Here is a 26,226-nt window from a genome sequence, read left to right on the forward strand (position 1 = left end):
TACAGATCACATTTACAAAAAATGTGAAAACACATTTTCACTTTGTCATTATGTGTTTTTCTTGTGTAGGGAAAAATAGGAAATAATGCTCAAATCAGTTTTTAAATAAACCTGTTTCAAGCCCAGCATCACCTTTGACCTATTTGTCATCTAGTGATCAGTGTGACCTTTAGTCATGGTTTGCATAAAGCAACTAATTTTGACATGTTAAAGCTTATTCGTTAATGAAAAAGAAAAATGTAATACTTCCTCTTTGCTTTCCCGAACTCTGACTTCTCCTCTTCACACTTTGAATCTGGATTAGAAGTTTGATTTCAGGCATTACCTGAACTTTGGCAAACAACTTTTTCTTATTCCAACATATGCAAGGAAAAGTGGACAAAAAAAATTGGTTTGATAAAAACTAAAACATTTTATTGGTTTGAAAAAAATATGTAGGCAGAAAAGAAAATAAGTCACCGTGGAAACACCAAATTACTATTTTCTTGGTTTTCTTTTGGCTTTGCTAGTTGGCACAGACGATGAAGCTTGTGCTGCAAACAAAGAAGGACAAGGTTTTTATTTCCATTAGATATACCTTTAGCAGGGTACAAACAGCCGGAAAACTTTCTATACCTGCACCATCACAAGCCTTGAGCTCTGCCAAGCGCTCTTTCACCTCCTGGATTTCAGCAGTAAGACTTTGGACCTTCCTTGAAGCACTCTTGCTCTGCTCCTCCAAAACACTCCTTTGATTTCTTAAACGTAGTCAACGTATACTGTCAGTTTGTTAACTTATAGGTTTTTCTTTCAGCAAACAGCACTCCCAGTTACCTGTGTGAGGCAGCCTGTTCATCCAGCTGTTCTAACCGATGCTTTTCCTCCTCCAGAAGATTTCCTAGTTGGTGCAATGCATTAACTATTTCACTGTTTTCCATCACCAGCTCCATTCTCAGCTCAATTTCTCTCTTACTGCAGATGAAACCAGAGTTTAAAACCCACATGAGATCTGAGTAATCTGACATTAAACCAAATTAATGACTGAAAATGCTTAAAGCCTTGTAATTTGTGGCTGGGTGCCTTTTTCATTACTTTATTTGCCCGTTCAGCAAGCCTTTCTTAAAAAAAAACACTGTTTTCATTGGTCGTCTTCCTGCCAAAACATGTCAAGAAATACCTTCTGTGGATTTTGAGGTCCATCTACTGCTGAATGCAGCAACAACCTTAGTTGGCAGATTCTGTTACATTTGATAAGAAAAATAACAGGCATGTGTGCTTTTGTTCCACTCAAAGATACTGCTTATCTTAGCTAAAACACGTTTGTTGTTAAGGAAGTTTCTGGAAGTTATTACAGAGGTTCTTAATACCATAGATTTAATTGGATACTAATAGGATCACCCTCCCTCAAGATTTATATTAAAAAAAACACTCCAATTGCACAGTTTAAAATATCGAGGTTAGAAAAAGCTACATTTCTTTTGCTGCATTTCAAGAAGACATATCAAGCTATTTTTCCCTGAACTAGGTAAATAAATAAATGAGTTGGACATTTCCAGGCAGGCAGAGATGCAACAAAGACAATTTTTTTTCCAACCTTTCCTTTATCTAGATTTTTAGCCTATATTGCGTTTATTTTTATTATTTTGCTATTTTTACTTGCATTCTTCTATCGTCTTTTTTATGACGTTTTAACAACATTTTATTTTCCTGGACACCTTGCGTCGAACATTTGGTAAAGTTTAGTTGCTTTCCAAAGTGCTTGTTTACGTTACATGTTTTTTCATGTGATGTAAATCTACCAATTTACATATAGGGTAAAAGGAAATCGCTGATTTTGCCCAAAAATTTAAAATGTATCAGATTCAGAGTTGCAGCAAAATGTTGCCACTTCCAGGCTTATATAATTCCCAACAAATGTCCTATTTGCATACAAGGGATGAGGAATCTATTAGAAAGTATTACAATTTGCTGACACTAATAAAATATACGGATTCAATCTTAATTTACACATTTGTGTGTCCCGGGAACGCACGTCGAACACAAAATGAGGGGAACCTGGAGGGTTAAGGACATTGTGCTTCAAATTGATGTATTTTAAAACTATTAATCGCAACTAGTTGAGCGTAAACTTAAATGTTTCCTCAATTCGAAGAACCCCGAGTCAAACAGGTCTCCAATATAAACTTGCTACCAAACAATATGGCGGACTTGCTGACGTATTCTTTATGGACCAATCGCGTGCAACGTTTAACGTCTGCGGAATGACGTCAGGAGGATAGTAGCGGGTATGAAAAGTGTTGTCAAAATGTTTTTAAAAGCAGTCATCGGAATGCAACAGCGGTATGAAGATGAATCGGAGCACAAAGTTGGTACCAGCGGGCGGTCTCCTCCTCGGCTCGAAGTCTCTCCTGCCGCACCTCCTCCAGTTCCTGAGTGGCTTCACTGACAGCACGCTGCAGTTCTTTAATCTGTTTCTAGAAGAGAAAAGCGTATGTTTCTTTACTAACCATTTCCATGTTAAAAGCAACTTGTCAACATACAATTTTACGTCAACAACTCAACTTACAGATGTTTCTTCCTGAAGATCAAAAAACGCTGTCATTATTCTCGCGGTCTGCTGTCACCATACAGGTTAAAAAATGAATACCGATGCATGACTCATGACTTCCGCTTTATTAATGACACTTCCGTATATCTATGTAGAGCCCGGATAGCTCAGTCGGTAGAGCATCAGACTTTTAATCTGAGGGTCCAGGGTTCAAGTCCCTGTTCGGGCGGTAGATTTTTTTTTTTTTTTCCTTTGCATTTTCTGTGTTTCTCTTTTAGCATCTGAGAATCGGTTTTACTGGCCAAGATTGTGTGCACAAACAAAGAATCTGACTTCGGATTCAAGTGTTCACAGCGTACAGACATTTACGCAACTATATAAACTGCAGAGGAAATAAAATAAAGATTTCTATATGTATGTGTACATTCTGCGATCTTTTTAATATATAAAGAAAAGAAAAAGTCTCACAACAGAGTAGATGACTACTTAGGCTATAAGGTGTTCATGAGAGACAGCCTGGGGGAAGAAGCTGTCTTTGTGGCGGCTGGTTTTTGTAAATAGCGCAAAAACAACAAGTAAAACAGTTTGCGCCTTGTGTTTCTGGTGAGGAGGGTTCGGATGGTGACTGGGAACAGTTAAACCCAAATACCACAACTCTTTCAATTGTTTTGGTTACTTTATTAATCTTTATTAATCTCGCCTCCTTTCTTCCATTACATTGCGAGTCGAGCTGTGACGTTAGTCTAAAAGCGTTTCATTAGAATGAAAGTAATGATTTATTGGTCTCACATAATTCACATTACTGAGACAGGGAGGTGTTACACAACTATGGGATACAGAAAGAAAATGCTTTGTATACTGAACAGAAATAAACAATTAAAATAACTATAAAATGACAAGACATTACACAAGCATAAAAAAAAACAAATATGTACAAATTACTTTGCATCCCACACACTGCAAAAAGGAGAGGCATCCATTGGGGTTTTAATTAAAAACGGATTTTAAAATGATGAAAATCAGATTATTTGAACCAGCTTTAATCAAAAACAATGTTATCACTGACTTTACCATTTTACGTAATATTTAAACAGGTTTTAAAGCAGTTAACCTGTAAAGCTTAGGGTTCACTGATAAACTCTAAGATCATAAAAACCCTTGATGGAACATACACCTGATCATAAAACATTTTTTCAGATATTTTTCTAATTACATTCAAGTACAAAAATGGAAAATATCTACATAACAAGGTTGCAAAAGTCTTATACTTTTCCATATTTGGTCATTTTTTTAATCACAGCCTTCAGTGTATTTTAATGGGATTTTATGTGAGAAACCAATAGAAAATTGTGAAACAAAAAAGAAAAGTATACAAGGATTTCAATTTGTTTGTTTTTTTTACAAATAAAAATCTAAAAACATGGCATGCATTTATTTGGATACAGCAGCCTTTACTCTTATACGCCTAAATGTAATACCCCTAAAATCCAGTGCAATACCTGTCTTCAGAAGTCACTGGATTAAATGAATACAGTCCATTGTGTGTAATTAAATCTTAGCATAAATCCAGCTGTTCAGTGAAGGCCTCAGAAGTTTGTGAACAAACAGCATCATGATGACCAAGGAACACGGCAGGCCAGTCAGGGATAGGGCTGTGGTTATAAAACAATATCCCAAGCTTTGAACATCCAATAGAGCACTGTTCAATTTCTCATCTGAAAATGGAGTAAGTATGGCCCAACTTTGAATCTACCAAGGCATGGCTGTCCACCTAAACCAGGGATGTCAAATTCCAGTCCTTGAGGGACGGTGTCCTGCAGCCTTTTAATGTGTCCCAAGACCGAAACTAACAGGCCGGGCAAAAAAGTGTTAATCAGAGAAGAAGCCAAGATGCCCATGATAACTCTGGACAACTGCAGAGATGCACGACTCAGGAGGGAAAATCTGTTAAAAGGACAACGATTAGTCATAGACCCCACAAATTTATCCTGTATGTAAGAGATGCAAGAATAAATCTGTTGTTGAAAAAAGATAGATCCCCATTAGTGGTTCACCACAAGCCATGCAGGGGACACACACCAAACACTGTGGTGGAAAAACACACAACCTGAACACACTACCTCCCAACAAGCACAGTGGTGGTAGAATTATGCTGTGGGGATGCTTTTCTTCAGAAAAATGAGAACCTGTTTGGAGTTATAAGAAGAATGGATTGAATCAAATTTAACAGCAGGGGACAGAGGTTCACCTTCCAGCAGAACCTACCTAAAGATACGCTCAGAGCTACAGTGAACTGCTTTCAATCATAGCATGTACAGTGCCTTGCGAAAGTACTCAGCCCCCTTGAACTTTTCAACCTCTTGTCACATTTCAGGCTTCAAACATAAAGATATAAAATTCAAATTTTTTGTGAAGAATCAACAAGTGGGACACAATCGTGAAGTGGAATGAAATTTATTGGATGTTTCAAACGTTTTTAGCAAATAAAAAACTGAAAAGTGGGGCGTGCAATATTATTCGGCCCCTGTACTTTCAGTGCAGCAAACTCACTCCAGACGTTCAGTGAGGATCTCTGAATGATCCAATGTTGTGCCAAATGACTGATGATGATGAATAGAATCCACCTGTGTGTAATCAAGTCTCCGTATAAATGCACCTGCTCTGTGATAGTCTCAGGGTTCTGTTCAAAGCGCAGAGAGCATCATGAAGACCAAGGAACACACTAGGCAGGTCCGAGATACTGTTGTGGAGAAGTTTAAAGCCGGATTTGGATACACAAAGATTTCCCAAGCTTTAAACATCCCAAGGAGCACTGTGTAAGCAATCATATTGAAATGGAAGGAGTATCAGACCAATGCAAATCTACCAAGACCCGGCCGTCCCTCTAAACTTTCATCTCGAACAAGGAGAAGACTGATCAGAGATGCAGCCAAGAGGCCCATGATCACTCTGGATGAACTGCAGAGATCTACAGCTGAGGTGGGAGAGTCTGTCCATAGGACAACAATCAGTCGTACACTGCACAAATCTGGCCTTTATGGAAGAGTGGCAAGAAGAAAGCCATTTCTCAAAGATATCCATAAAAAGTCTCGTTTAAAGTTTGCCACAAGCCACCTGGGAGACACACCAAACATGTGGAAGAAGGTGCTCTGGTCAGATGAAACCAAAATCCAACTGTTTGGCCACAATGCAAAATGATATATTTGGCGTAAAAGCAACACACCTCATCACCCTGAACACACCATCCCCACTATCAAACATGGTGGTGGCAGCATCATGGTTTGGGCCTGCTTTTGGTCAGGAGGGACAGTGAAGATGGTCAAAATTGATGGGAAGATGGATGGGGCCAAATACAGGACCATTCTGGAAGAAAGCCTTTTGGGAGTCTGCAAGAGACCTGAGACTGGGATGGAGATTTATCTTCCAACAAGACAATGATCCAAAGCATAAAGCCAAATCTACAATGGAATGGTTCACAAATAAACGCATCCAGGTGTTGGAATGGCCAAGTCAAAGTCCAGACCTGAATCCAATCGAGAATTTGTGGATAGAGCTGAAGATTGCTGTTCACGAACGCTCTCCATCCAACCTCACTGAGCTCCAGCTGTTTTACAAGGAAGAATGGGCAAGAATTTCAGTCTCTCGATGTCCAAAACTGATAGAGACAAACCCCAAGCGACTTGCAGCTGTAATTGCAGCAAAGGGTGGCGCTACAAAGTATTAACGCAAGGGGGCCGAATAATATTGCATGCCCCACTTTTCAGTTTTTTATTTGTTAAACAAGTTTGACACATTCAATAAATTTCATTCCACTTCACGATTGTGTCCCACTTGTTGTTGATTCTTCACAAAAAATTAAATTTTATATCTTTGTGTTTGAAGCCTGAACTGTGGCAAGAAGTTGACCAGTTCAAGGGGGCCGAGTACTTTCGCAAGGCACTGTAATTATCTTAAAATGGCCTAGTCAAAGTCCAGACCTGAATCCAATCGAGAATGTGTTGCAAGGCTTTATAATTGCTGGTCAGAGAAACTATCCATCCAAAGCTTGAGCTATTTTGAAGAAAAGAATGGACCAAACTTGACATGAAAAGCTGGTAGAGACACAACCTAAACGGTTTGCCGTTATAACTGCAGCAAAAGATGGTTCTACAAATCTGTTAAACCATGCATTGATTTTTTCATTTCAGGTTTACTTTCAAGTGTTGATCTGTACAATCCCATTAAAATATACTTAACATTGTTGTAATGTAACAAAATGTGTAAATGTTCAAGGGACGTGAATGCTTCTGCAAGACACTGAATCAAAGAGCAGATGTTTATCAAAAGCTGAAAATATGTAAATGGTTTTCTTAGCAAATAATGAGTTTGCAAAAGTTGCAAATACAACAACAATGTCTTATTATTGTCTTATTCTCCAAATATACATATGAACCCAAAATCTTATAAGGAATTTTGTATGTATAGTAGTCTGAAAATAAACTAATTCGGTCTTTATTCAGCAGAAAAGATGAGGTTTCAAAGTGTGTGGCTAATAATATGCTATGATGTGAAATTCGCAGCACAACACAGCATGTGAACCATGAGTAGGCTTAGTTTCAGTAGAAAACAAAACAGTACTCCCGGTGAACGTATACACCATCTAAATCCGAAAATTGCACCGATACAGTGCCAAACATTAGACCGTTTAATTAAAATTGTAGTCGAGCTGTTATTAAATCATGTAGGACCTCACATTATGCTCCTGTTGAAGATTCTGTTTTTGGGGAAAAAAGTCAAACTAATTAGGGGATTAAACTCACTGACAAACAAATAACAGCAGCCCAGTAATTTACCTGGGATAATCATGGGTATTATCTCCGGACAGCGGCCTATAAAAACTGGGCGTTAGTGTGGGCCAAATGGCAACACTGAAGAAGGATCTGCCTGGAAAAGATGGAGCAGATTATCCTGCTGTGTGCGCTCTCAGCTTGTCTCTTAGCTGTGAATGCTCAGGTAAACATGCAGAATGGGAGTGAGAATGGGGGTTCTACAGAAATTTGCTTGCAGCTGCTTTGTGTTTCTTTTCTTCTTGCAGAACTTTTTACTCAGTCCCAAATGGGTTCCTGTTGGTTTCAGAGGTACTTTATTTGAACAATGTCTTTATATTTCTATAAATGCAGCTGGAATAACTGCACAGCTAATAATGTCCAACTCTTCTTCTCAAGGGCCTGAAGGAAAAAAAGAGGGAACTGCAATGGATAAAATAATTAAAGTAAACGAGTTATATGGTGAGTTGTTTATAATTCTCTATAGTGTCTGTGCAGTTTGCAACATATTTTGACATTTTAATTTGTGTTGAATTGCCCTGAATGATTTTTGCATAAGCTTCCCGCGTCATAGATGGCTCCACCACCCTCAGAGAGGGAGACATCGCTGTGTCCAGTGGAAGCCGCTCCAAGATCTGCTTCGCCCGGAGCTGCCTCTGGTCCAAATCTGTGGATGGACACGTCTATGTTGCCTATACACTCTCACCTGAATACTGTGGGTTAAGGGTTTGGTAAACCTATTAACTGTAAAATGCCTCTAGAGATTCCACGTTAGTAAGCTTTTCTGTCCCCTGTGTACATTCTTTGAATAAATAAACAGCTGACATTGAGACAAAGCTGATAAAGGAGGGAATGGACAACATAGAGGACAGCACCTGCATCCGTTTCGTTCCTCGGACTCACCAGAGAGACTACATCGACATCCAGCCAAAGTCAGGGTGAGATATGACAAGAACATGTCATTACAATTTGCCATTGTTTAATAAATTATGTCTTTTTTGTTTTTACAAAAGATATTCATCAAATGGTGTTTTTCAAATGTTCTTGCTTGTAAAATGAAGGTGTTGGTCCTACCTTGGCTCTCGTGGTGGAAAACAGACCCTGTCTCTCCAGAATCCAGACTGTATGGAGATCGGAGTGATTTCCCATGAATTTATGCATACTCTAGGCTTTGTGCATGAGCAGTCGCGCTTTGACCGGGACAACTATGTCACCATCATGTGGCCGAACATTTGGAGGGGTAATTTCAAAAGATACAGTTGACCTTTAACACACATCTAAAATGCTTTGCTCTGTGTAACAAATACAATCAGTCAAATCTAATTATTATTTTTCTCTGACAGATCGGTTAAGAAACTTTGAGAAGTTTAAGACCGATAGTTTGGACCTGCCATATGACTTCAGCTCAATTATGCACTTTGGGATGTAAGTAATACTTGCTTTAAAACTGCATCACATTTCAATCTTGAGGAAAATCTCAATGACGACAAATTATTTTATTTAAGTAACTTACTAACCGTAGTAAATTCAAAATGTGAAACTGTTAATTTAGATTATTATGGCATACAGTTCATGAAAAGACAACCTTTAGTTTCTCAAAAAATTAGGACATAAAACCAAAAACAAGGATTTTTAACAGTGAGATGTTATGTCGTGGCCAGCCATGTTACGGTCTAGGAAATCATATGGATAACATATTGAGCATATTAATGGAAGGTTTAATGGAAGGAAGAAGTGTGGTGCGCAAGCAAAGCAAATTCAAGAGTTTGGGAGAGATGCACAAATCGTGGACTGCAGCTGGAGTTAGGGCTTTCAGAGCTGCCACACGCAGACATATTCAGGACACAGGCTTCAACTGTCACTTTCCTTGTCCTCTCATGAACCAGAGCCGATGTAAGAACAATCTCACCTGGTGCTAAGGAGAAAAAGAACTAGACTGTGGCTCTGTGGTCCAAAGTCTTCTTTTCAGACGAAGAGTCTGGAAGAATAGAAACATAAAATTTAAGGTCCAGTGTAAGTTTCCATAGTCAATACTTAATTGGGGAGCCATGTAATTTGCTGGTGTTGGTCCGCTATGTTTTCTGAAGTCCAAAGTCAGTGCACCCATCTATCAGGAAATTTAGAGCACTTCATGCTTCCCTCTGCTGATAAGTTTTAATGGAGCTGCTGATTTAATTTTCTAGCAGGAGCTGTCACCTCCCTACACTGGCAAAAGTACCAATACCAGGTTTAATAACCATGGTATCAGTGTGCCTTCAAACTGGCCTGAACTAAACCACCTAGAGAAACTATAGAGCACTGTCAAGAGCAAAATGAGAGACACCAGACCCAACAATGGAGAAGAGCTGAAAGCAGTTATTAAAACAACCTGGACTTCCTTCACATCCACGCAGTGCAATAGGCTGATCACCTCCATGACAATAATGCAGTAATTCATGTAAAAGAAGCCCTGGACAAGTATAGGTTGCATATACTGTACAGTACATGGACAAACCTTTTAGTAAAAATCTGTTTTTATTGGTCTTATATGTTAAAATGAGTTACAGATTTTTGGGTGTTTATTAAATTAAACTATAATCATCAAAAAAGGAACATATGCTTCAAATAATTTAATCTGTGTTTAATAAACCAATATAATAAAAGATTCCGACTTCATTAAAATACAGAAATAAATACATGTTTCATGATATTCTAATTTAGTGAGATTTACTTGTAAATTTCTATGTTAAGGTATGCCTATTCGATGGGCGGAGAACCAACTATCGTCCCAAAGAACGGCAGGAACGTCAAGTTCGGACAGGCATCGTCTCTCAGTCACGTTGACAAGCTGAAAATCAACAGACTTTATCAGTGCGGTTCGTACAGAAAAAAATAAATAACCACTAGCATATATTTGAGAGCTACTATGTACATTTAAGAGTAGGTAAACAAAAGCTAAATAGTGCTTCATTGTGTCTCTTTCTGCAGCTGTGAATGATGATTAGTACCCGAACCGAGCCGAGGTGAAGCCGGACTCCTCTGAAAGCAAATATGATACATTGCTGCTGAAATTCCTGCAGGAATATCTTAATACAATCGCCTAATAAAGCTTTATTTGACCGGTTATTCTGTGTAGCTGAACTTGTATTTGATAAAATGAGACTTTCTATTTAATGGTTTATTAGACAGAATTGGCATAAGCCTTTGATGTTGTACAGTGAAAGATGAGTTGAACTTTACTGACCTGTTTTATGTAGTCTTTTAATTCCCCTGCTCACTTACTGCAATAAAGATGTTTATGAATCACAAAAATCCTGCTTGCATCCTTATTATTGCAATATGTTAAGGTACCTGAGGATTTATGGTGATAACATTAAATAAAGAAATATTTGTAGTTCATTAGACTTGTAGAGAACCAGTTCAGTCTATACTGAAATAATGCCTCCTTGGATTATTTTTAGTTAATTTTCTGTACTATGATAACCAGTACCTGCATATTTCCCTGTTAACATTCACCACTCCTCCTTTGGTGTTTGCCCTTCGAAACTGCCCCTTAATATAAAGAGAGAAGGATATTTTCCTGTGTATATATGTTTACCTGTGCTGTTGTTATCATCTGATAGTATATCACTAAATCACTGGTTACCAGTCCAGTCACACTCAAATTGCTGGTCTTGCTGGACTGGGTGGACAGTTTTTCCTCTGAAAGCAACTGCTTTGATAGCAAAACACCTCTAAGTGTCTCATTTAAGAAAGTGCTGAATAATGAAGGTCAGCAGTGGGACCACCTGTTGCGGATCAGTAGTGGACTTGAGTAAATTACACCCACTGGATGATGAGAGGTCTCGGGCCACACTCTCATCACAGGAGTGGGGCCCAATCAGTACAGAGCTGCGGAGGAGAAGTGGGTATATAGATTCAGTAAAGGTGGGACCTTTAGTGAGCTCTCACATTTAAAGGCAGCAATCCAAAACTGGGGGAACCAACCTGAAAGACAACTATGGCTTCTACCCTTTTGCTTCTGGGCATATTGTTTGCCCTGCTCATCCCAGCTGACATGGTGCCTGTCAAGGTCAGTACCAAGACAAAATATTTTATAGAGAACAGGCTCTTAGATTTATTTTGCTCTACAGTTTAGGATTTACCTTTTTTTTTTTATAAATTACTAATTTATAACTTGACTGACAGAATTCAACTGGTGTACACGAGGGCAAATTGAGACTGAAGAGGAAGTACTCTGATGAGATCTTTGAAGAAGGTATTTACATACAGCTGCATCTGAGTAAATTAATACAATCAAAGAGTTCATTTATGATGGTAATTCAATTCAAAAAGTGAAACTCATTGAGAATCACTACACCCAGTGATACACAATACAGTGCGAAATTTTAGGCAGGTGTGAAAAAATGCTGTAAACAAAGAATGCTTTGAAAAATTGAATCATTTGTTTTCATCAATCAGCAAAAAGCAGTGAATGAACAAAGGAGAAATCTAAATCAAATCAATATTTGGTCTCACCACCCTTTGCCTTCAAAACAGCATCAATTCTTCTAGGTACACTTGCACACAGTTTTTGAAGGAACTCAGCTGGTAGGTTGTTCCAAACATCTTGGAGAACTAACCACAGATCTTCTGTGGATGTAGGCTTTCTCACATCCTTCTGTCTCTTCATGTAATCCCAGACACACTCCGTGATGTTGAGATCAGGCCTCTGTGGGGCCATACCATCACTTCCAGTAAGTTTTGTTCTTCTTTACGCTGAAGATAGATCTTAATAAGTTCTGCTGTACATTTGGGTTCACTCACTTAGCATTTTGTAATTTGATAAAAAATAATCATCATTTATATTTCTAAAAGCAATTTTTGTTCACAGCATTTTTTTCACACCTGCCTAAAACTTTTGCACAGCACTGTATTTGAAGTGTTTATTTCTGTTAAAGTACAGAAATGTCAGCCTACTGCAAACTATGTTCTTGTACTATGCAGTATATGAACGTAATGCTTGGTTGGGGCTCCTTTTGCAGGATTTACTGCATCAGTGGAGCATGGTATGGAGGCCATAAACCTGTGGCTCTATTTATGTGTTAAGAGAACCCAAATTGCTTTAATACTGGCCTGCAGATGGTCTGAATTGTAAAGTCTGGTGTCTCTCATCTTCCTCTTGACAATATTCAATTGAGTCTCCATGGGGTTTTGGTCAATCAAGCGCAGCCATTGCTTCGGTCATTAAACAAGGTATTGGTACATTTGGCAATGTGGGCCAAGTCCTGCTGGAAAATTAAATCAGTATCAGTTTCTGGTATACTCTGTGAAGAACCAGAATCTTCAGCAATTACTTTTGGTGGCTTACCCTCCTTATGATGGGTGTCAGTGACTGTCTATCACAAAGGACAGGAATCAAGTCAGCAGTTTTCCCCCGACTCTAGGCGATACTGTAATCATAAGACAACATTTCATTGGTCTAATGTAATACTCTGTTTTTCTGAGAAACATGTTATTTTCTTCGTTTATCAGCCTTAATTCATAATCATAAAATTAACAGAAATAAACACTGGAAATATTTCTAGAACTAGTTTAAGTTTTTGAATTCAGTTTTCGAATATAAATCACTTTCTAATTTACTGGGATGCACATTTGCATGACAATAATATTGTACATTTAGTATTATGTTTTCAAAAAAGACGAAGACCACTGTTTCTTTGTGTCAAGATGAAATCACAGACCGAGATGAAATGACTACAATGGATCAGATCCTAGAAGTCAACAGCTGTAAGTAGGATGTAAATTGAAATAGGTTGTGTTGATTTACGCTTTGTAAGCTTTGTTAAATGTTGTACTTCAGTGCTGCGAGCGCCCAGAGGACTGTCATTCAGAGAAGGAGATATTGCCTATTCATACGTGCGCAGTGCCATAAACTGCCCTGGGAATGCCTGTCTGTGGCCTAAGTCAATTGATGGATTTGTTTACATTCCCTATATCCTCTCTCCTTTATATGGTATGAATCCATTTAAAGAGGTTTACAGATCAGCACACTTTACACCGTTTTTAACTAAATGGTCCTGTTTTTCATCTGTAGATGACATGGACAGAATCACAATAGAAACAGGAATGCAGGAAATTACCTCTGGAACCTGCATCAAGTTTGTTCCTCGCACTCATGAGGCCAGCTTCCTCGACATCCAGCCTAGATATGGGTGAGACAGACTCTTTATTTATGGTTTTGCTTTATGTAGCTCTGCATTGTGTGAGGAAACGCAGTAAGATTTGCTCTGTGCACCCCCAAGCTGCTGGTCGTTTCTGGGGCAGACCGGAGGAAGCCAGACCTTGTCACTGCAGACTCCTGGGTGCATGTGGTCGGGGATTGCTGCTCACGAGTTCATGCATGCCCTAGGCTTCGTGCATGAGCAGTCCCGCTCGGACCGAGACCACTATGTCACCATTGTGTGGAAGAACATCATGCCAGGTTTGGATGAATGGCCTCTTCCAAGAATTCCCAGTACGGTACATTTAGACTAAATATGACTTATGTCCTTTTTTTCTGTTTGACAGACCACATACATAACTTCAGGAAACAGGTGACAAACAATCTGAACAGCCCATATGACTACAGTTCTGTCATGCATTACGGACGGTGAGCTGCTGCTTAAGACAACATAGAGTGATGAGAAAAGTATTTCCCCCTTACAGATTGCTTCTGTTTTTGCTTTTTTTCTGTCACCTAAATTTTTAAAACAACTTTTAATGTCAGATAAGAATGAGCTGACTATGTAAAAAAGGTAGCTTTCAAAGAAAGATTTTATTTATTAAGGGCGAAAATCTATTCAAACCTACCTGGCTGTATGTGAAAAGTAATCATCTGCTTGTTAAATCATGCATTAACTCTGATTAATGACATTTTTTGGTTCAGTTTCACTAATCACACCATGGTCTGATTATAGCCTGTCCTGAAGCTCATAAACATCACTTAAATGGAACATGTTTGACAATATAAAGTAGGATAACAGATCTCAAAAGTCAACACATAATTTCCCTATGTAAAGAAATTCAAGAACAGATGAGAAACAAAGTCATTGACATCTATCAGTCTGGAAAGGGTTGTAAATCAATTTCTTAATCTTTACGACTCGATTGAACCACATTAAGGCCATTATCCACAAACTGAGAAAACATGCAACCGTGGTGACCATTCAAAGGAGTGACCAGTCAATTAAAATTACTCCAAGAGCACATCCTGGACTGGTCAAGGAAGTAGCAAAAGGACCCAGAACAATATCTAAAGCACTGGAACCAACTTCATTGGAATTCAGGTTGTAAATAAAATTATCATTTGATAACTAAATATTGTATTCACTTGGGGTAATTCATGATCTGAAACATTTCAGTGTGACCAAAATAGCAAACACAAAAGAAACTTGCAATGTGGCAAATATTTTTTCTCGTTGCTGTAAATACGCAGTTTTTGCTTTAATGCCTGCTGGAGCAACCTTACGTTTTTCACATCTCTGATTCAGATACGCCTTCTCTGAAGACGGTGGACCAACAATCATTCCCAAACCAGACCCTTACATTCCTATTGGCCAGCGAGATGGACCTAGTGCACTTGACCTCCATAAAATAAACGTCCTCTATAACTGCGGTAAGCAAAATGACACACAAACAAGTCCAGAAAAAATATGTATTTACAATCATTTTAATCTGCTTGATTTTGATTTATTTTTTTGTTTGTTTTCTTACTTACAGGCGTTAATGAGTAATGAATGTAGACGTCTCTACTATAAGGTCCTGCTCGATGTGTGAAGTACTTTATATCTTCTTGAGTAAATTAAACAGATGATGTAATGGAAGATAATTCATTTTGCGATAGATGTGCTTTTATTATTAAAAAGTCGATAAAAAAAAAAAAAGTGTTCATTTACCTTTTAGTGCAATGCCATTTAAATACTAAATCATCAGCTAAGATATGCATCTCTCAAATATAAACACGCCATGAATAAGCTTTTCCAATGCCGAAGTTCTTTAGACAATTATTTCCAGTGTCTAAAAAATTATTCTGTACAATCTTCTCTCTCTTTCCCATTGTTTTCTCTGCTAAAATAAAGAAAATACAACAGAAAATCCTGTGGTCAGTTTCATAATTTGTATGTTTTTCAAAGATGAGTTAATAAACCAGATCCTCCTATAAACTATGTGCAGCATTAAAAATGGTGACAACCAGCACTGAAAATAAACATAATCATGGCATTAAATAAAAAGTAAATTAAATGGACTTTGTTAGTTCTTACCACAATTGTTGCACCCCTGATTGAGATGTGTAATAGCCCTAAGAAAATTGTTCATGAACAAAATCGGCTTTGGCTCAATTGTAGGTTTCCCCTGCTGTTAACACTCTTCTGCCAACAGAACTGGACAGAAGCTTTTACCTATAATATTTCATGAGACTGGAGCATACAGACACAGGGATGTTTAACCATTCCTCTTTGCACAAGCTCTCTAGATTGTCTGCTAATTTTGTTTAAAAATGTTATTTCTTAACCTGTGACTTTCTTTCCTCCTCACAGAATAAATGCGCTCAGTTTAAAAGTTGGATTTTTTTCACTACTTCAGTGGGATTACGCAATTGCATTAAAATATTTATTTTCTATTTTTTCACATCTTTACCAGGGATACCAAGAAATGTTGCCAGCACTTTATGTTTAGTAGGCTGTTAAATGAAAACAAACTATGCAAATAAACTGCAAATGTTATGCTGTCTGGCATCCATATGAAATGCAAAGACTAATAACTGTTTCTGATTTGTTTGCAGACAGGCACTAGAGGGGATTGTGGATCTTAATCACAATGCGGTTAATAATTTCTTCTAAAAGACTGATGGAGTTCTAAGTTTAAATATCCAAATAAATAACATGTTTTGTGAAAAAAAATTTGTATTTTCAAAAAATTGTAGATTTGTTTTTTTTTTTAGAAAAGGAAATTAAGAACTGGAAAACAATAAATTATCTTGTCACTTGGTGAGTTATGATTAATATGAATTCCTAAAAGTTTTTTATAATATATATTTTCTTCACAATATATGTTATGTATATTTTTTGCTCATATTTTACTGTAAGGAAGTGTAACGATATAACTTTTCTTGGCACAAGGTCTATAAACCCTAAACTTGATGTCCCGCAGTGGCCATAAAACCCATCTCCAGCTTAGACGAAATCAGCAGAACATTTTAAACTGTTAACATTATATTGAAAATATGTTGACATTTGTTTTGTTTTTTTAGCACTGTAAAATATTTCAATTTGGATATTATGAACTCATCTAAACAAATATAAAATAAACAAATTCAATTCTAATATTCTGTGTGAAAATTTAATTCATATCTCAGCTCAGTGTAAATTTAACTTGTGTGGGTAGAGCACCAAAACCGCCTCTAGCCCAGGGCCCAACAGCCTCCTAAATCCGGCCCTGCATAAATGTGACTTATAATTTATTCTCTGAAATAATTTAAATCAGAAACAGCTTTACAGACATTTGAAATATACATTTGGTGGGAAATAGAAATTATTTTCTAAGAGAAATTTGTATATATAAAGTATTAAATTATTAGAATTGTTAATAATTATTATATTATAAATACTATAACAATTAATTATATTACATTATACAGTAAATGTAAGGATTAAATTCATCAAATAGCCATACTGTTCCTGCATTAGGTATCTTTCGACTTTATCCCAACTTTAAACAAATATATAGATTTCTTTTTTTTTTTTTTTTTTTTTTTGGGACCATTATTTTGATCGACTTTATTAAATTAGATACGTTTTTACATAATTTACTCTTGTGGTTGTGAGAGCAGCAGAAAAAGGGAGGAGCCACAGTTCTATATTCACACTCAGACACTCACGACCGCCGTCGTTAGCTTCGCAGATTAGTATCGAGCTAAAATATTCCTCAATTTATTTTATTCTCTAGCACTAAAATGAGCGACAACGACAAAGGCCGGGTACGTATTAACTTCGTTGCAGCGCTTATACTCTTTATAATGCATGGATAAAAAACAAAGCCTTTTGACGAGAAAAATGTGATATTAACGGGTTTTGGCTATTTATCAACTGACACCACCAGCAATATGCTCCCCTTGGTAGCTCACAATTCAGTTGTAATCTCCAACGTTTCGTTTTTCTTAACGCATAACCATATTGATGTGACTCGGTTGCAATGTAAATAAATGTGAATGTATAAGAATTTACTGTAAAAAAAAAAAAAAAATCGCATGTTGCTAAATTTAGCTACCTGGCTAATGCTAGCATGTCAACGTTAGTTAGGCCTCGTGCTAACGATGACGAAGCTAGCTTCCGATTCGTAGTGAGTGATTCGGCTGTTGTATGTAGTTCTGTTATATTAAAAGTATGTTTAGCCACACATTAGATTAGATCCAGTGATAAGAGAATAAAAATCAAACTCAAAATTACTCGTGTATGAAATACCTGAGCCGGGGGTGGGTCGGTGGCTTGTGGAGTAATAAAAATTGTCCTTTTTAATTTTGGCACCACAAAATAGTGTTTTAAATGAACGTAGACGACATTTGGCATTTGAATGCCTTATATACTTTAAACTAAAGCATATACAAAGCAATACTGACAAATAAAGAGCCGTAAAATAGCTGTTTAGTTCATAAACAGGGACCTACGAATCGGAAACTAACTTCAGTGTCGTCTCAGGCCGGGGTTAATCATTTTTCTTTCGATTTAGGAACTTTTGGGTAGACAATAACCTTAAACAATCAGAATATTTGGGCATTAAAAGTCAGGCTATCCAAATTGCTGTTTATATTTTAGAAAGAGCGGAATTGTTTGGAATCTCGATCCCTTGATAGAAATTTCTAGAACGTCGAAGTGAATATGCTCGAACTCCCGTTTTGCTCCAGATGAAATTATATCTTGTACTTTATGTAATAATGCATTTTAGTTGGCTACTTTTTTTAGAGTGGGGTTTAAACATGGTACCTGAAAGATATAAATTGCGTTTAATAATGTTGACTGAACGTCAATGTGGATTTCCTTATTGGTTTTGGCGCACCTAACCCGCGCCATTGAATCGACACGGAAGAATAAAAATAATTAATCTTTTATATGAAGCAGCCTCAAGATTCTTCATTTGTATCATCTCGGTCATGCAGCTTGAGATATTCACCGTTTAAACAGGCGCTTCAACGAATTGCTCGGCTGAGGATACGACAAAGCACGATGCTGAAGTTAGCATCCGATTCGCAGCTGGAGATTGCTGTGTAAAGGGCTATTTCACCAAATTCAGCGACTGCACAATCTTTATTCCGCTAAAATATAACGTATGGTTAAACCTATTTTATGCTCATTACATATTCTTAAGAAATACACCTTGTCATATGTGTATGCTTTCTTTTTATTGTGGGGAAAGAACAAGGGTGATTATTTAGTTTTTTAGCCCCCCATTTGAAATGCATTGCCAGTTATACAAATCAAAAACGGTATTTTTGTCGAATTTGTCATTAGTGTTGAATTATTTCTCCCAGGTTTGACCTGTCTGGTGTAGTTTAAGAGGTACGCCATGTCAGGTGGCTTGAAGCCTATTAAAATAGTTAAAGAAAATGCTTTATCCCTTTTTGAATTGAATGACTTTTTCACAAATTACAATCTGTGTTTTATGGAATATGTAAAGAGTTTAAATTAATCCAGTTCAAGGTTTGGTACTCTAATCGTTTCAGATTTTAAAATGGTCAGGATCAAAATGTTCGAGTTGTTAAATGCGGTGAAATGGCCCCTTATTCAATGAAAAAAAAAAAACATCTTGCAGTTTGATGCTAAGTTCAGTGTCGAAAGTGAAGTTGTTCAACTTTAGTGGTAGGTTTACAAACCCTTCTGCTGAAGTATGAACCAATTACTGGCTTTATTTAACAAGTGATGTCCTTTCATCTTGTGAACAGCAGTGAGTTTTAGCCTCAATCACCTTGTGACTTGTTGAAAGCCTGGTTAATCAGTTAGTAGTATGCCGAAGGGTACTGCCATATCTGGTTTTCAGGAAAGATAATTACATATCGTCATTAATAAGATGTCCATGCAATTCACCTTATTCTTATTTTACATTGTGTTCTGAAATATGTAGTTCAAGGGTCTCAGGTTTGTTCAGGTGCTACTTGGTGATGGAGGTGAATACAAATGAATAGTAGCTTCATCTTGAGGTTGTTTTGGTTAACCTAGATTTATTTTATTTTGGAGAGAAAGGGGAGATTATGGGTGGATTTAATTTTGATTATGACCTTTTCACATTCAGTGGTGTTATGTTCACTGTGATGAAAGAAAAGTAATTATTTGAACAAGATTACTTTCTTTATTGCAATGAGTAAAAGATGTAAGCTGAGCAGCAGTTCACAAGACTGTTGAATCTTTCGTTTTCATTGCAACCTTATGCTTTATGAAATTACCAGTAAGACACAGTAGTGAATGTGGAACCACTGAAAGTGAAATTCATTAAACTGACAGTTGATCATTTGTAAACTTTAACATTTGTCAGAAAATCCTGATGAAAATTTGAAAAAGCGTGCCGTTTTAATTGTAGTCATATATTCTTCATCCTTTTCTTTTCCATTAAGGTTAAGGTTCGACGAAGAAAATGCAGAAGAAGTCTCATGTCCACTTTATTTTCAGTAATATGAAGCTCAGATGTGTGAAGCTGAATTGTTGAATGCATGCTAAACATGAGGAGGGAAGAACTTTGAGCAGTGTGTGAGAAGGGGGAAGTCAGAAGATGTAAGAAAATTGAAGAAAGAAGAATAATGTGAAGTAATGAAGTTACAGAAATGAAGTTAAGGAAGTAATCTGGATAAGGTCACTGCGCTAAGTAATTTTCTGGTCTATTTATCAAATGCGTGCATGTCATTGTTATTAAATACATCACACTTTAATTTGTTAGTGCTATTTTATTTCGCCTTTTTTATCTTATCTAATTATTTATTAATGTAATCCTAGTGATGTCATACTTTCATTGGTTAGACAAAATAACATTACCCTACATTCATAATTGCCAATTTCCACATCTTTTCTTTTTTTCCTTCAAATTTTCCAGGATAGTCTTAATTCTGAACTGCAGAGTTGTTGTAGCACATTTCTTCATTTCTATCACCTCACCTGTGATAACGTGTTGGTGTGTGTGTGGTTCGTTCAGGAGTCTCGCTCCGCTTCCAGGAGCGCGAGTCCCCGGGGCTCTGGGAAGACGGCAAGCCGCTCCCCACCTCGTTCGCCGGCCCGTTCAAAAGATGGATCCCACCATTCCCGCTCTAAATCCTGGTCTCGCTCCAGGTCAGGGTAAGTAATGGCTGATGTTGAGCCACAGTGACACAAAAATCCATTTCTTCAAGCATTGGATTGAATGAACGTTTAAAGGTTGTTTTGCCTTGCAGCTCCCATTCTCATCGTGGCTCTCGCAAGCACTACAGCCATTCCCGGTCCCGCTCCAGGTCCTACCGGCGCAAATCTCACAGCAGATCCTACAGTGGAGAGCGCCGGCACAGAAGCTTCAGTCATTCACCCATGTCTAATCGGCGAAGGCACATTGGCAATCGGGTGTGTTATCCTTTTATACTTGAATGCTTTTTTAAATTTATTCTTACACTCTGACTATATTAGGGCTGCACAATATCAGATTAATCAAATAATGATGCAGTTGGTAATGTTCTCCTTGTTTATTAGCATTTTCACAATTTCTCCACCTCTTTGTGAGCTTGAACATGTTGTCTGAAATTCTCCTAAGTTTGTGCTTCAAGTGAAAGTCTAACCAACTGGCCCCATGTTTTGCATGCAGAGCTTTAAATTATGTCCCTTGAAATCTAATGAACTACCAAGCATTAGCATCTGTCTGAAGATATCAGATCTAACATTACCAGAACAGAGTTTTATAGACTATATGAACTCTGGAATCATTCCAATATGTTTAAATCCAAACCTTTAATTTGCTTAAACTTTCAGGCTAATCCAGATCCAAATGCATGCCTGGGAGTGTTTGGCCTGAGCCTGTACACCACAGAGAGGGACCTGAGGGACGTCTTCTCTAAATATGGGCCCCTGGCAGATGTTTGCATCGTGTATGACCAGCAGTCGAGGCGCTCCAGGGGCTTTGCTTTTGTTTACTTTGAGAACAAAGATGATGCTAAAGAGGTAACATAACATTTTTAAATCAATTATTATTTAAAATAAAAATACTTTGGATTTGATAGGAAAAACTGATTTTGTTTGCTGTCAGGCAAAGGACCGAGCTAATGGCATGGAGCTGGATGGTCGCAGAATCCGTGTGGATTTCTCCATCACAAAGAGACCTCACACCCCAACCCCGGGAATCTACATGGGGCGACCCACATAGTAAGTCAGCTAAAGCGTGTAAGCTGTTTGGGTGGAATAGGTCCAGTGCCTTGAAAGGGCATTCATTACCCCTTTTTAGACAAGTGTTTTTACATTTTAAAACCACAAATTTCAAAATATTTCAGTGATTTTATGTTGTAGACCAAAACAAAATGGTGCCTAGTTGTAAAAAGGAAGGAAACATTTGGTGTTTATAAATGTTCAAAAATCAAAAGTGTGGCTTGCATAAATATTCAGCCCCCTGTACTCTAATACTCCTAAGTCAATTGTCTAAAGTCATGTCATCAGTATAAATGCAGATGTTGGACATGATACTGCCTGTTGACTAATGACCTTTAACAAAGCTCTGAGGGAGCTCTGTTAAAGGTCATTAGTCAACAGGCAGCATCATGGGAGACCAAAAACAAACCAGGAAGGTCAGGGATAAAGTTGTGGAGAGCTTTAAACCAAGAATCATTTCTAAACCAAGCTAGAACATCTTATTGAGCACTGTTCAATCATCCAAAAAATGGAAACAGTATAGCTAACTACCTAAACTGACAGATGGGGGAAGGAAAGAATTAGTCAGAGAAGCAGCCGAGAGGTCCATGTAACTTTAGAGGAGCTGTAGAGATCCACAACTCAGGTGGGAGAGTCTGTGGGCAGTACTGCTTCGTTAGTTGTGCACTCCACAAACGTGTCCTTTATGGAAACATGGCAAGCAAAAAACCATTGATGAAAGACAATAGAACTCTCATTGGAGGTTTGCCTGAAGCCAATAAATGCAACTGTGTGGGTTGTGCAATCCAGCAGGGACAATAATACTCCCAGTCAGAGGGTGGCGCCAAACACATAGCAGATAAAGATGAAGCCAGTTTAAAACATTTGCAGAAGAAGGAAAAAACTTTATCTTTAATAAATAGGGTGAGGAGAGATCTGCTTTTCAGGAACGCTGCATCCGGTCTCATGGAGCTTGAACATGTTTTGCAGAGACTAATGGGCTGAAATTTCACACTCTAAAGCTGTGTCGAAATTCAGAGGCTGCATCCTTCGAAGGACCCGGTCTACTTAGGCCGGGTCCTTCGAAGGATGCAGCCCCTTAATTTGCACACAGCTTGGATCTGTTAAAAGGCTAGAGACATACTCCAAAAACGGGCAGCCGTAATTGCAGTGAAAGGTGGTTTTCTGTAGCATTAACTCAGGGGGGCAGATTTGTATTTGTGAATAATCCTTCCCTAATCACAATTATGCACAACTTTGTGTTGATCTGTCACATAAAATCCTTTTCCAAAAAGCGAATTGAAGTTGGTGATTATGATGTGGAAAAAGCTCGACAGGTATAAATCCTTTTGTAAGGCTCTGCAGGTGTTTAAATTTAAGCTCCGATAGGCATGGCTGCCTACAATGACAATAATATTAAAGAGTGATAAAATGAAACGGGAATATATCACTTGTGTGCATTGTTTTTGGAAGCTTGAGTAAAGTTTTCTTCCTGATCAGTGGCGGAGGCGGTCCCGGTGGACCACGGCGCAATTCACGTGACTACGACCGTGGATATGACCGCGGATACGATAGAGGCGGATATGATCGTTATGACGACAGGGATTACTACAGATCATACAGGTGACATTTCCAGTTTGTTCGCTGGCATTTTGCTGATTGCCATTAAAAAATCGAATCTGTTTCTTCTGTCCTGCCTTCATTGTTTTTATTTTTATTGCTAAGAATTGTTTTTGTTTTATATATTTGTTTTTAATTTTAGACGAAGGTCACCTTCACCCTACTACAGAGGAGCATACAGATCCCGGTCAAGATCCCGGTCCTATTCTCCTCGTAAGTTCAAATATTATCAGCCGTCTTCTTCCACTTGTTTGTCATGTTTTGACTAATGACTACTATCTTTCACAGGTCGATATTGAGCAGTTCAGGCAGACATAAATCTCTTCTTTCCATGGACAGATGAGATGTTTCTCCTAAAGATTTGTTTGACTTTATTGTAGATACTGTATTCTCAAGGGAACAAATTTGTTTCTTTGATATGGAGTTTAATGAGGAAATTATGAAGTCCAGTGAGAGCAGAACACCAGCAGTGTAAGCTAACTGACGTGAAAAAGGACCGCCGAAAACCTTTTCACTTACCACCCCTGAGGCAGTTATCTTTCTGCACAATGTGAAACCAAGGAGTTGCCTGTTTGCTTATTTCTGTTTGTTTTTGTGTAATTTAGTGTTAAAAACATTTATTCTGATGTAACCTTTGAGAATTCCTTACACGGCGCTGGGCCTCCATCTCCAATTTAAGAGACCAATTTCTCATCCAACTCCACATTAAAGAAACCAAACTGTCCCACAAAGATAATCCCACTCTTCCTTATGCTTATCAGTGAAAATGGAATGACATGTGAAGGAGTCCCATCATTGTTTTAAATGTACAGCCCAGGTCTGTTGTAAATAATTTATGGGTTTTGTTGTGTACCTACTTGAGTGAAAATTCAACAACTTTGAACAAATTAAAAGGGAGTTGGGTTTTTTTTCCCACCACGACTCGTCTCTTTCTTTGAAGCCTCTTTTGTCTGTTAAGGTGAAAATGTATTTCATTCATAAGATATACCAACAGCATAGGCTACAGCTATTCATTTATTTTTGTTAGCTCATGAACATTTTTAAAATCATATGTTTATTTTTGTAGAGCTAAAATGACATAATTAAACATTGTAAAACATGCAAATGGGTTTTAAACGGTTTCTGCCATGTCTGTTGAGGTATTAAATCTAAATTGCAATTAGACCTTCCTTCAATCGTGGCTTCTACCCCTAAAAGTGGTTTATTGTATGTTTAGGCATTTAAAGTAAGGAACTTCTAGCTCCTAAATTGTCTGGAAAGCAGGGATTTCAATAGTTACTGTGACTGACTTATGAAGGTTGCTGCATGTAGTCTCATAGAGCTGTACACATCCGTTTGAGTTAAGTTGCTGAAGTTAGGGTGAATTATATTTGTAAATCCCAAGCCAAAGCTTCATCCATCTGCAGAGGACTGAAGTTCAACAACTACCCCTGCTGGTCACTATAAACCTCTGAAAACTCCTAAGGTAAAAAAGCTCCATAATGTTGCTGTGTTATTCTGTCTTTTCTACTTTATATCTGAGATTACACACATGTTTATGTAATAAATTAGGTAAATTGGTTCTAATTAACATTACATTTGTATCTTTTTTTTTTAATGACCTCAATAAGTAAACTCTAAAGCTGTTTGAAAAGGTGGCAGCTTTACGATTTTTATGTATTTAACAAAGAAGTGGGCAGTACCATATTCACACCAACACACCAGGAGGAAGTAGTGTTGAGAAAGTGTTGATTTCCTTAGTCCTTGTTTAATGTCCAAGTAGTTGTTTTAATACTTGCAGAAATTTACATTGAATTTAATAGATCTTTGTTATTGTTGTAATTTTTGCTCAAACTTTACTCGATTAAAGTGAAGCTGGAGGTAGCATAAAACATGACGGGTAATTATTAATGAAGGCTGTGAAAGCTTATAAAAATAGATTTACGTGTTGGTTAGAAAAGCTGCTGCAAGATGTAAATACAGTATTATAAAGTGTAATATATGAGGGCATTGCAGCAGTGAGGAGACAGAAACCACTCGTTGCACAGCTGACCACACCTTGGAAATTAATTTCCATGTTCCACCACAAGTCCACATGGATGTGTGTCTCCACGTTCCTCCAAATGTCACATGCATTTCCATTCAGAGTGGAAATAATCTGCACGATCTGGAAGCACGGTGACCCAATTAGCAGAAATCTGTTAAAAAGCAGATATTTTCTTTTTATGAATTCAATTGGATTTAAAGCTGTTTTTCTGCATGTTTCACTGTTAATTTGTTGGTTGGCAGCAGAAAAGGCCCCAGAATAACTGAGCGTGTGTGCATGCCATCAGGAAAAGTAACTAAAGAGCTGTTTTGTAAATAGGCTGCAGTTTGGACATTCCTCTGTTCACACACTGATGTAAACAAGGCAAGAGAGAAGGAGCTGATCACTCCTGCTGCTGGCACTCTGCACAACAGTGGGGTGGCAGTAATACTCCAAAAGCTCAGGGAAAAAAGTCAGATGTAAAAAAAAAATTATAATTGGGCTCCTCCTCTTGGGTAACTAGGTATAAAACTACACATCCACAGCTGCCACAACCTTGCAAAGCTTTTGTTTGCAGTCCGCCTTAAAACCTGCTTCCCTCCCAAACACACCCATTTGCAAACACTTACACAACCGCCATGGCAAATAAAAGGATTCATGTGTACGGCTCAAGAGTGGCTCCTTCAGGAATCCCCTTCAGTTCTTATCAGCATTTGTTTTTTCTACAATTTATGTTACGTGAAAACTCCAGGCAGCAAATAGAAATTTGAATAATTTCTACAAGGACAAAATGTACAAAGGATGACAATGTGGTTTCACTTTCTTTATTGCTTTTCGTGTATTTGTGTAATTTCTTGTGCAGGAATGTTTTTACCTGTGACTTCATGTAAATGCTAGAAATTTCTAATATTTCTCAAACAGGTGCTG

At 37.7% G+C, this 26,226-nt stretch overlaps 3 protein-coding genes and 1 non-coding gene across 9 annotated transcripts; all 4 read left to right on the forward strand.

The window, feature by feature from the left end:
- The first annotated feature begins 959 nt into the window (after positions 1–959).
- Positions 960–10,623, forward strand: LOC124871588 (hatching enzyme 1.2-like). Of its 3 annotated transcripts, none has more exons than XM_047371012.1 (9): positions 960–2,468; positions 7,602–7,644; positions 7,732–7,794; positions 7,892–8,047; positions 8,153–8,270; positions 8,394–8,572; positions 8,676–8,757; positions 10,063–10,187; positions 10,300–10,623. In XM_047371012.1, exons 1-9 carry the CDS (start codon positions 2,322–2,324, stop codon positions 10,314–10,316), a joined length of 930 nt encoding a protein of 309 aa, XP_047226968.1. In that variant the 5' UTR covers positions 960–2,321; the 3' UTR covers positions 10,317–10,623. The 3 variants fall into 3 exon arrangements, with proteins under 3 accessions (XP_047226968.1, XP_047226969.1, XP_047226970.1); XM_047371013.1 differs by having other exon boundaries at positions 7,907–8,047; XM_047371014.1 differs by lacking the exon at positions 960–2,468 and adding an exon at positions 7,410–7,519.
- Positions 2,684–2,756, forward strand: trnak-uuu. The gene has a single exon. It is a non-coding gene; the product is annotated as a tRNA-Lys (tRNA).
- A 526-nt stretch (positions 10,624–11,149) lies between the features above and the next one.
- LOC124871691 (high choriolytic enzyme 2-like) lies at positions 11,150–15,426 on the forward strand. The gene is made up of 9 exons (XM_047371160.1): positions 11,150–11,383; positions 11,500–11,569; positions 13,021–13,080; positions 13,154–13,306; positions 13,388–13,505; positions 13,596–13,774; positions 13,861–13,942; positions 14,823–14,947; positions 15,052–15,426. Exons 1-9 carry the CDS (start codon positions 11,312–11,314, stop codon positions 15,063–15,065), a joined length of 873 nt encoding a protein of 290 aa, XP_047227116.1. The 5' UTR covers positions 11,150–11,311; the 3' UTR covers positions 15,066–15,426.
- Positions 15,427–17,167: 1,741 nt separating this feature from the next.
- On the forward strand, positions 17,168–24,212 carry tra2b (transformer 2 beta homolog). 4 transcript variants are annotated; one of them, XM_047371127.1, is made up of 9 exons: positions 17,173–17,308; positions 19,934–20,168; positions 20,506–20,645; positions 20,741–20,903; positions 21,306–21,494; positions 21,580–21,695; positions 23,175–23,297; positions 23,437–23,507; positions 23,583–24,212. In XM_047371127.1, exons 4-9 carry the CDS (start codon positions 20,871–20,873, stop codon positions 23,591–23,593), a joined length of 543 nt encoding a protein of 180 aa, XP_047227083.1. In that variant the 5' UTR covers positions 17,173–17,308; positions 19,934–20,168; positions 20,506–20,645; positions 20,741–20,870; the 3' UTR covers positions 23,594–24,212. The 4 variants fall into 4 exon arrangements, with proteins under 4 accessions (XP_047227081.1, XP_047227083.1, XP_047227082.1 ...); XM_047371125.1 differs by lacking the exon at positions 19,934–20,168 and having other exon boundaries at positions 17,168–17,308; XM_047371126.1 differs by lacking the exon at positions 17,173–17,308 and having other exon boundaries at positions 17,343–20,181.
- Positions 24,213–26,226: the final 2,014 nt, after the last annotated feature.

Source organism: Girardinichthys multiradiatus, chromosome 7 (assembly GCF_021462225.1).
Source record: "Girardinichthys multiradiatus isolate DD_20200921_A chromosome 7, DD_fGirMul_XY1, whole genome shotgun sequence".
NCBI lineage: Eukaryota > Metazoa > Chordata > Actinopteri > Cyprinodontiformes > Goodeidae > Girardinichthys > Girardinichthys multiradiatus.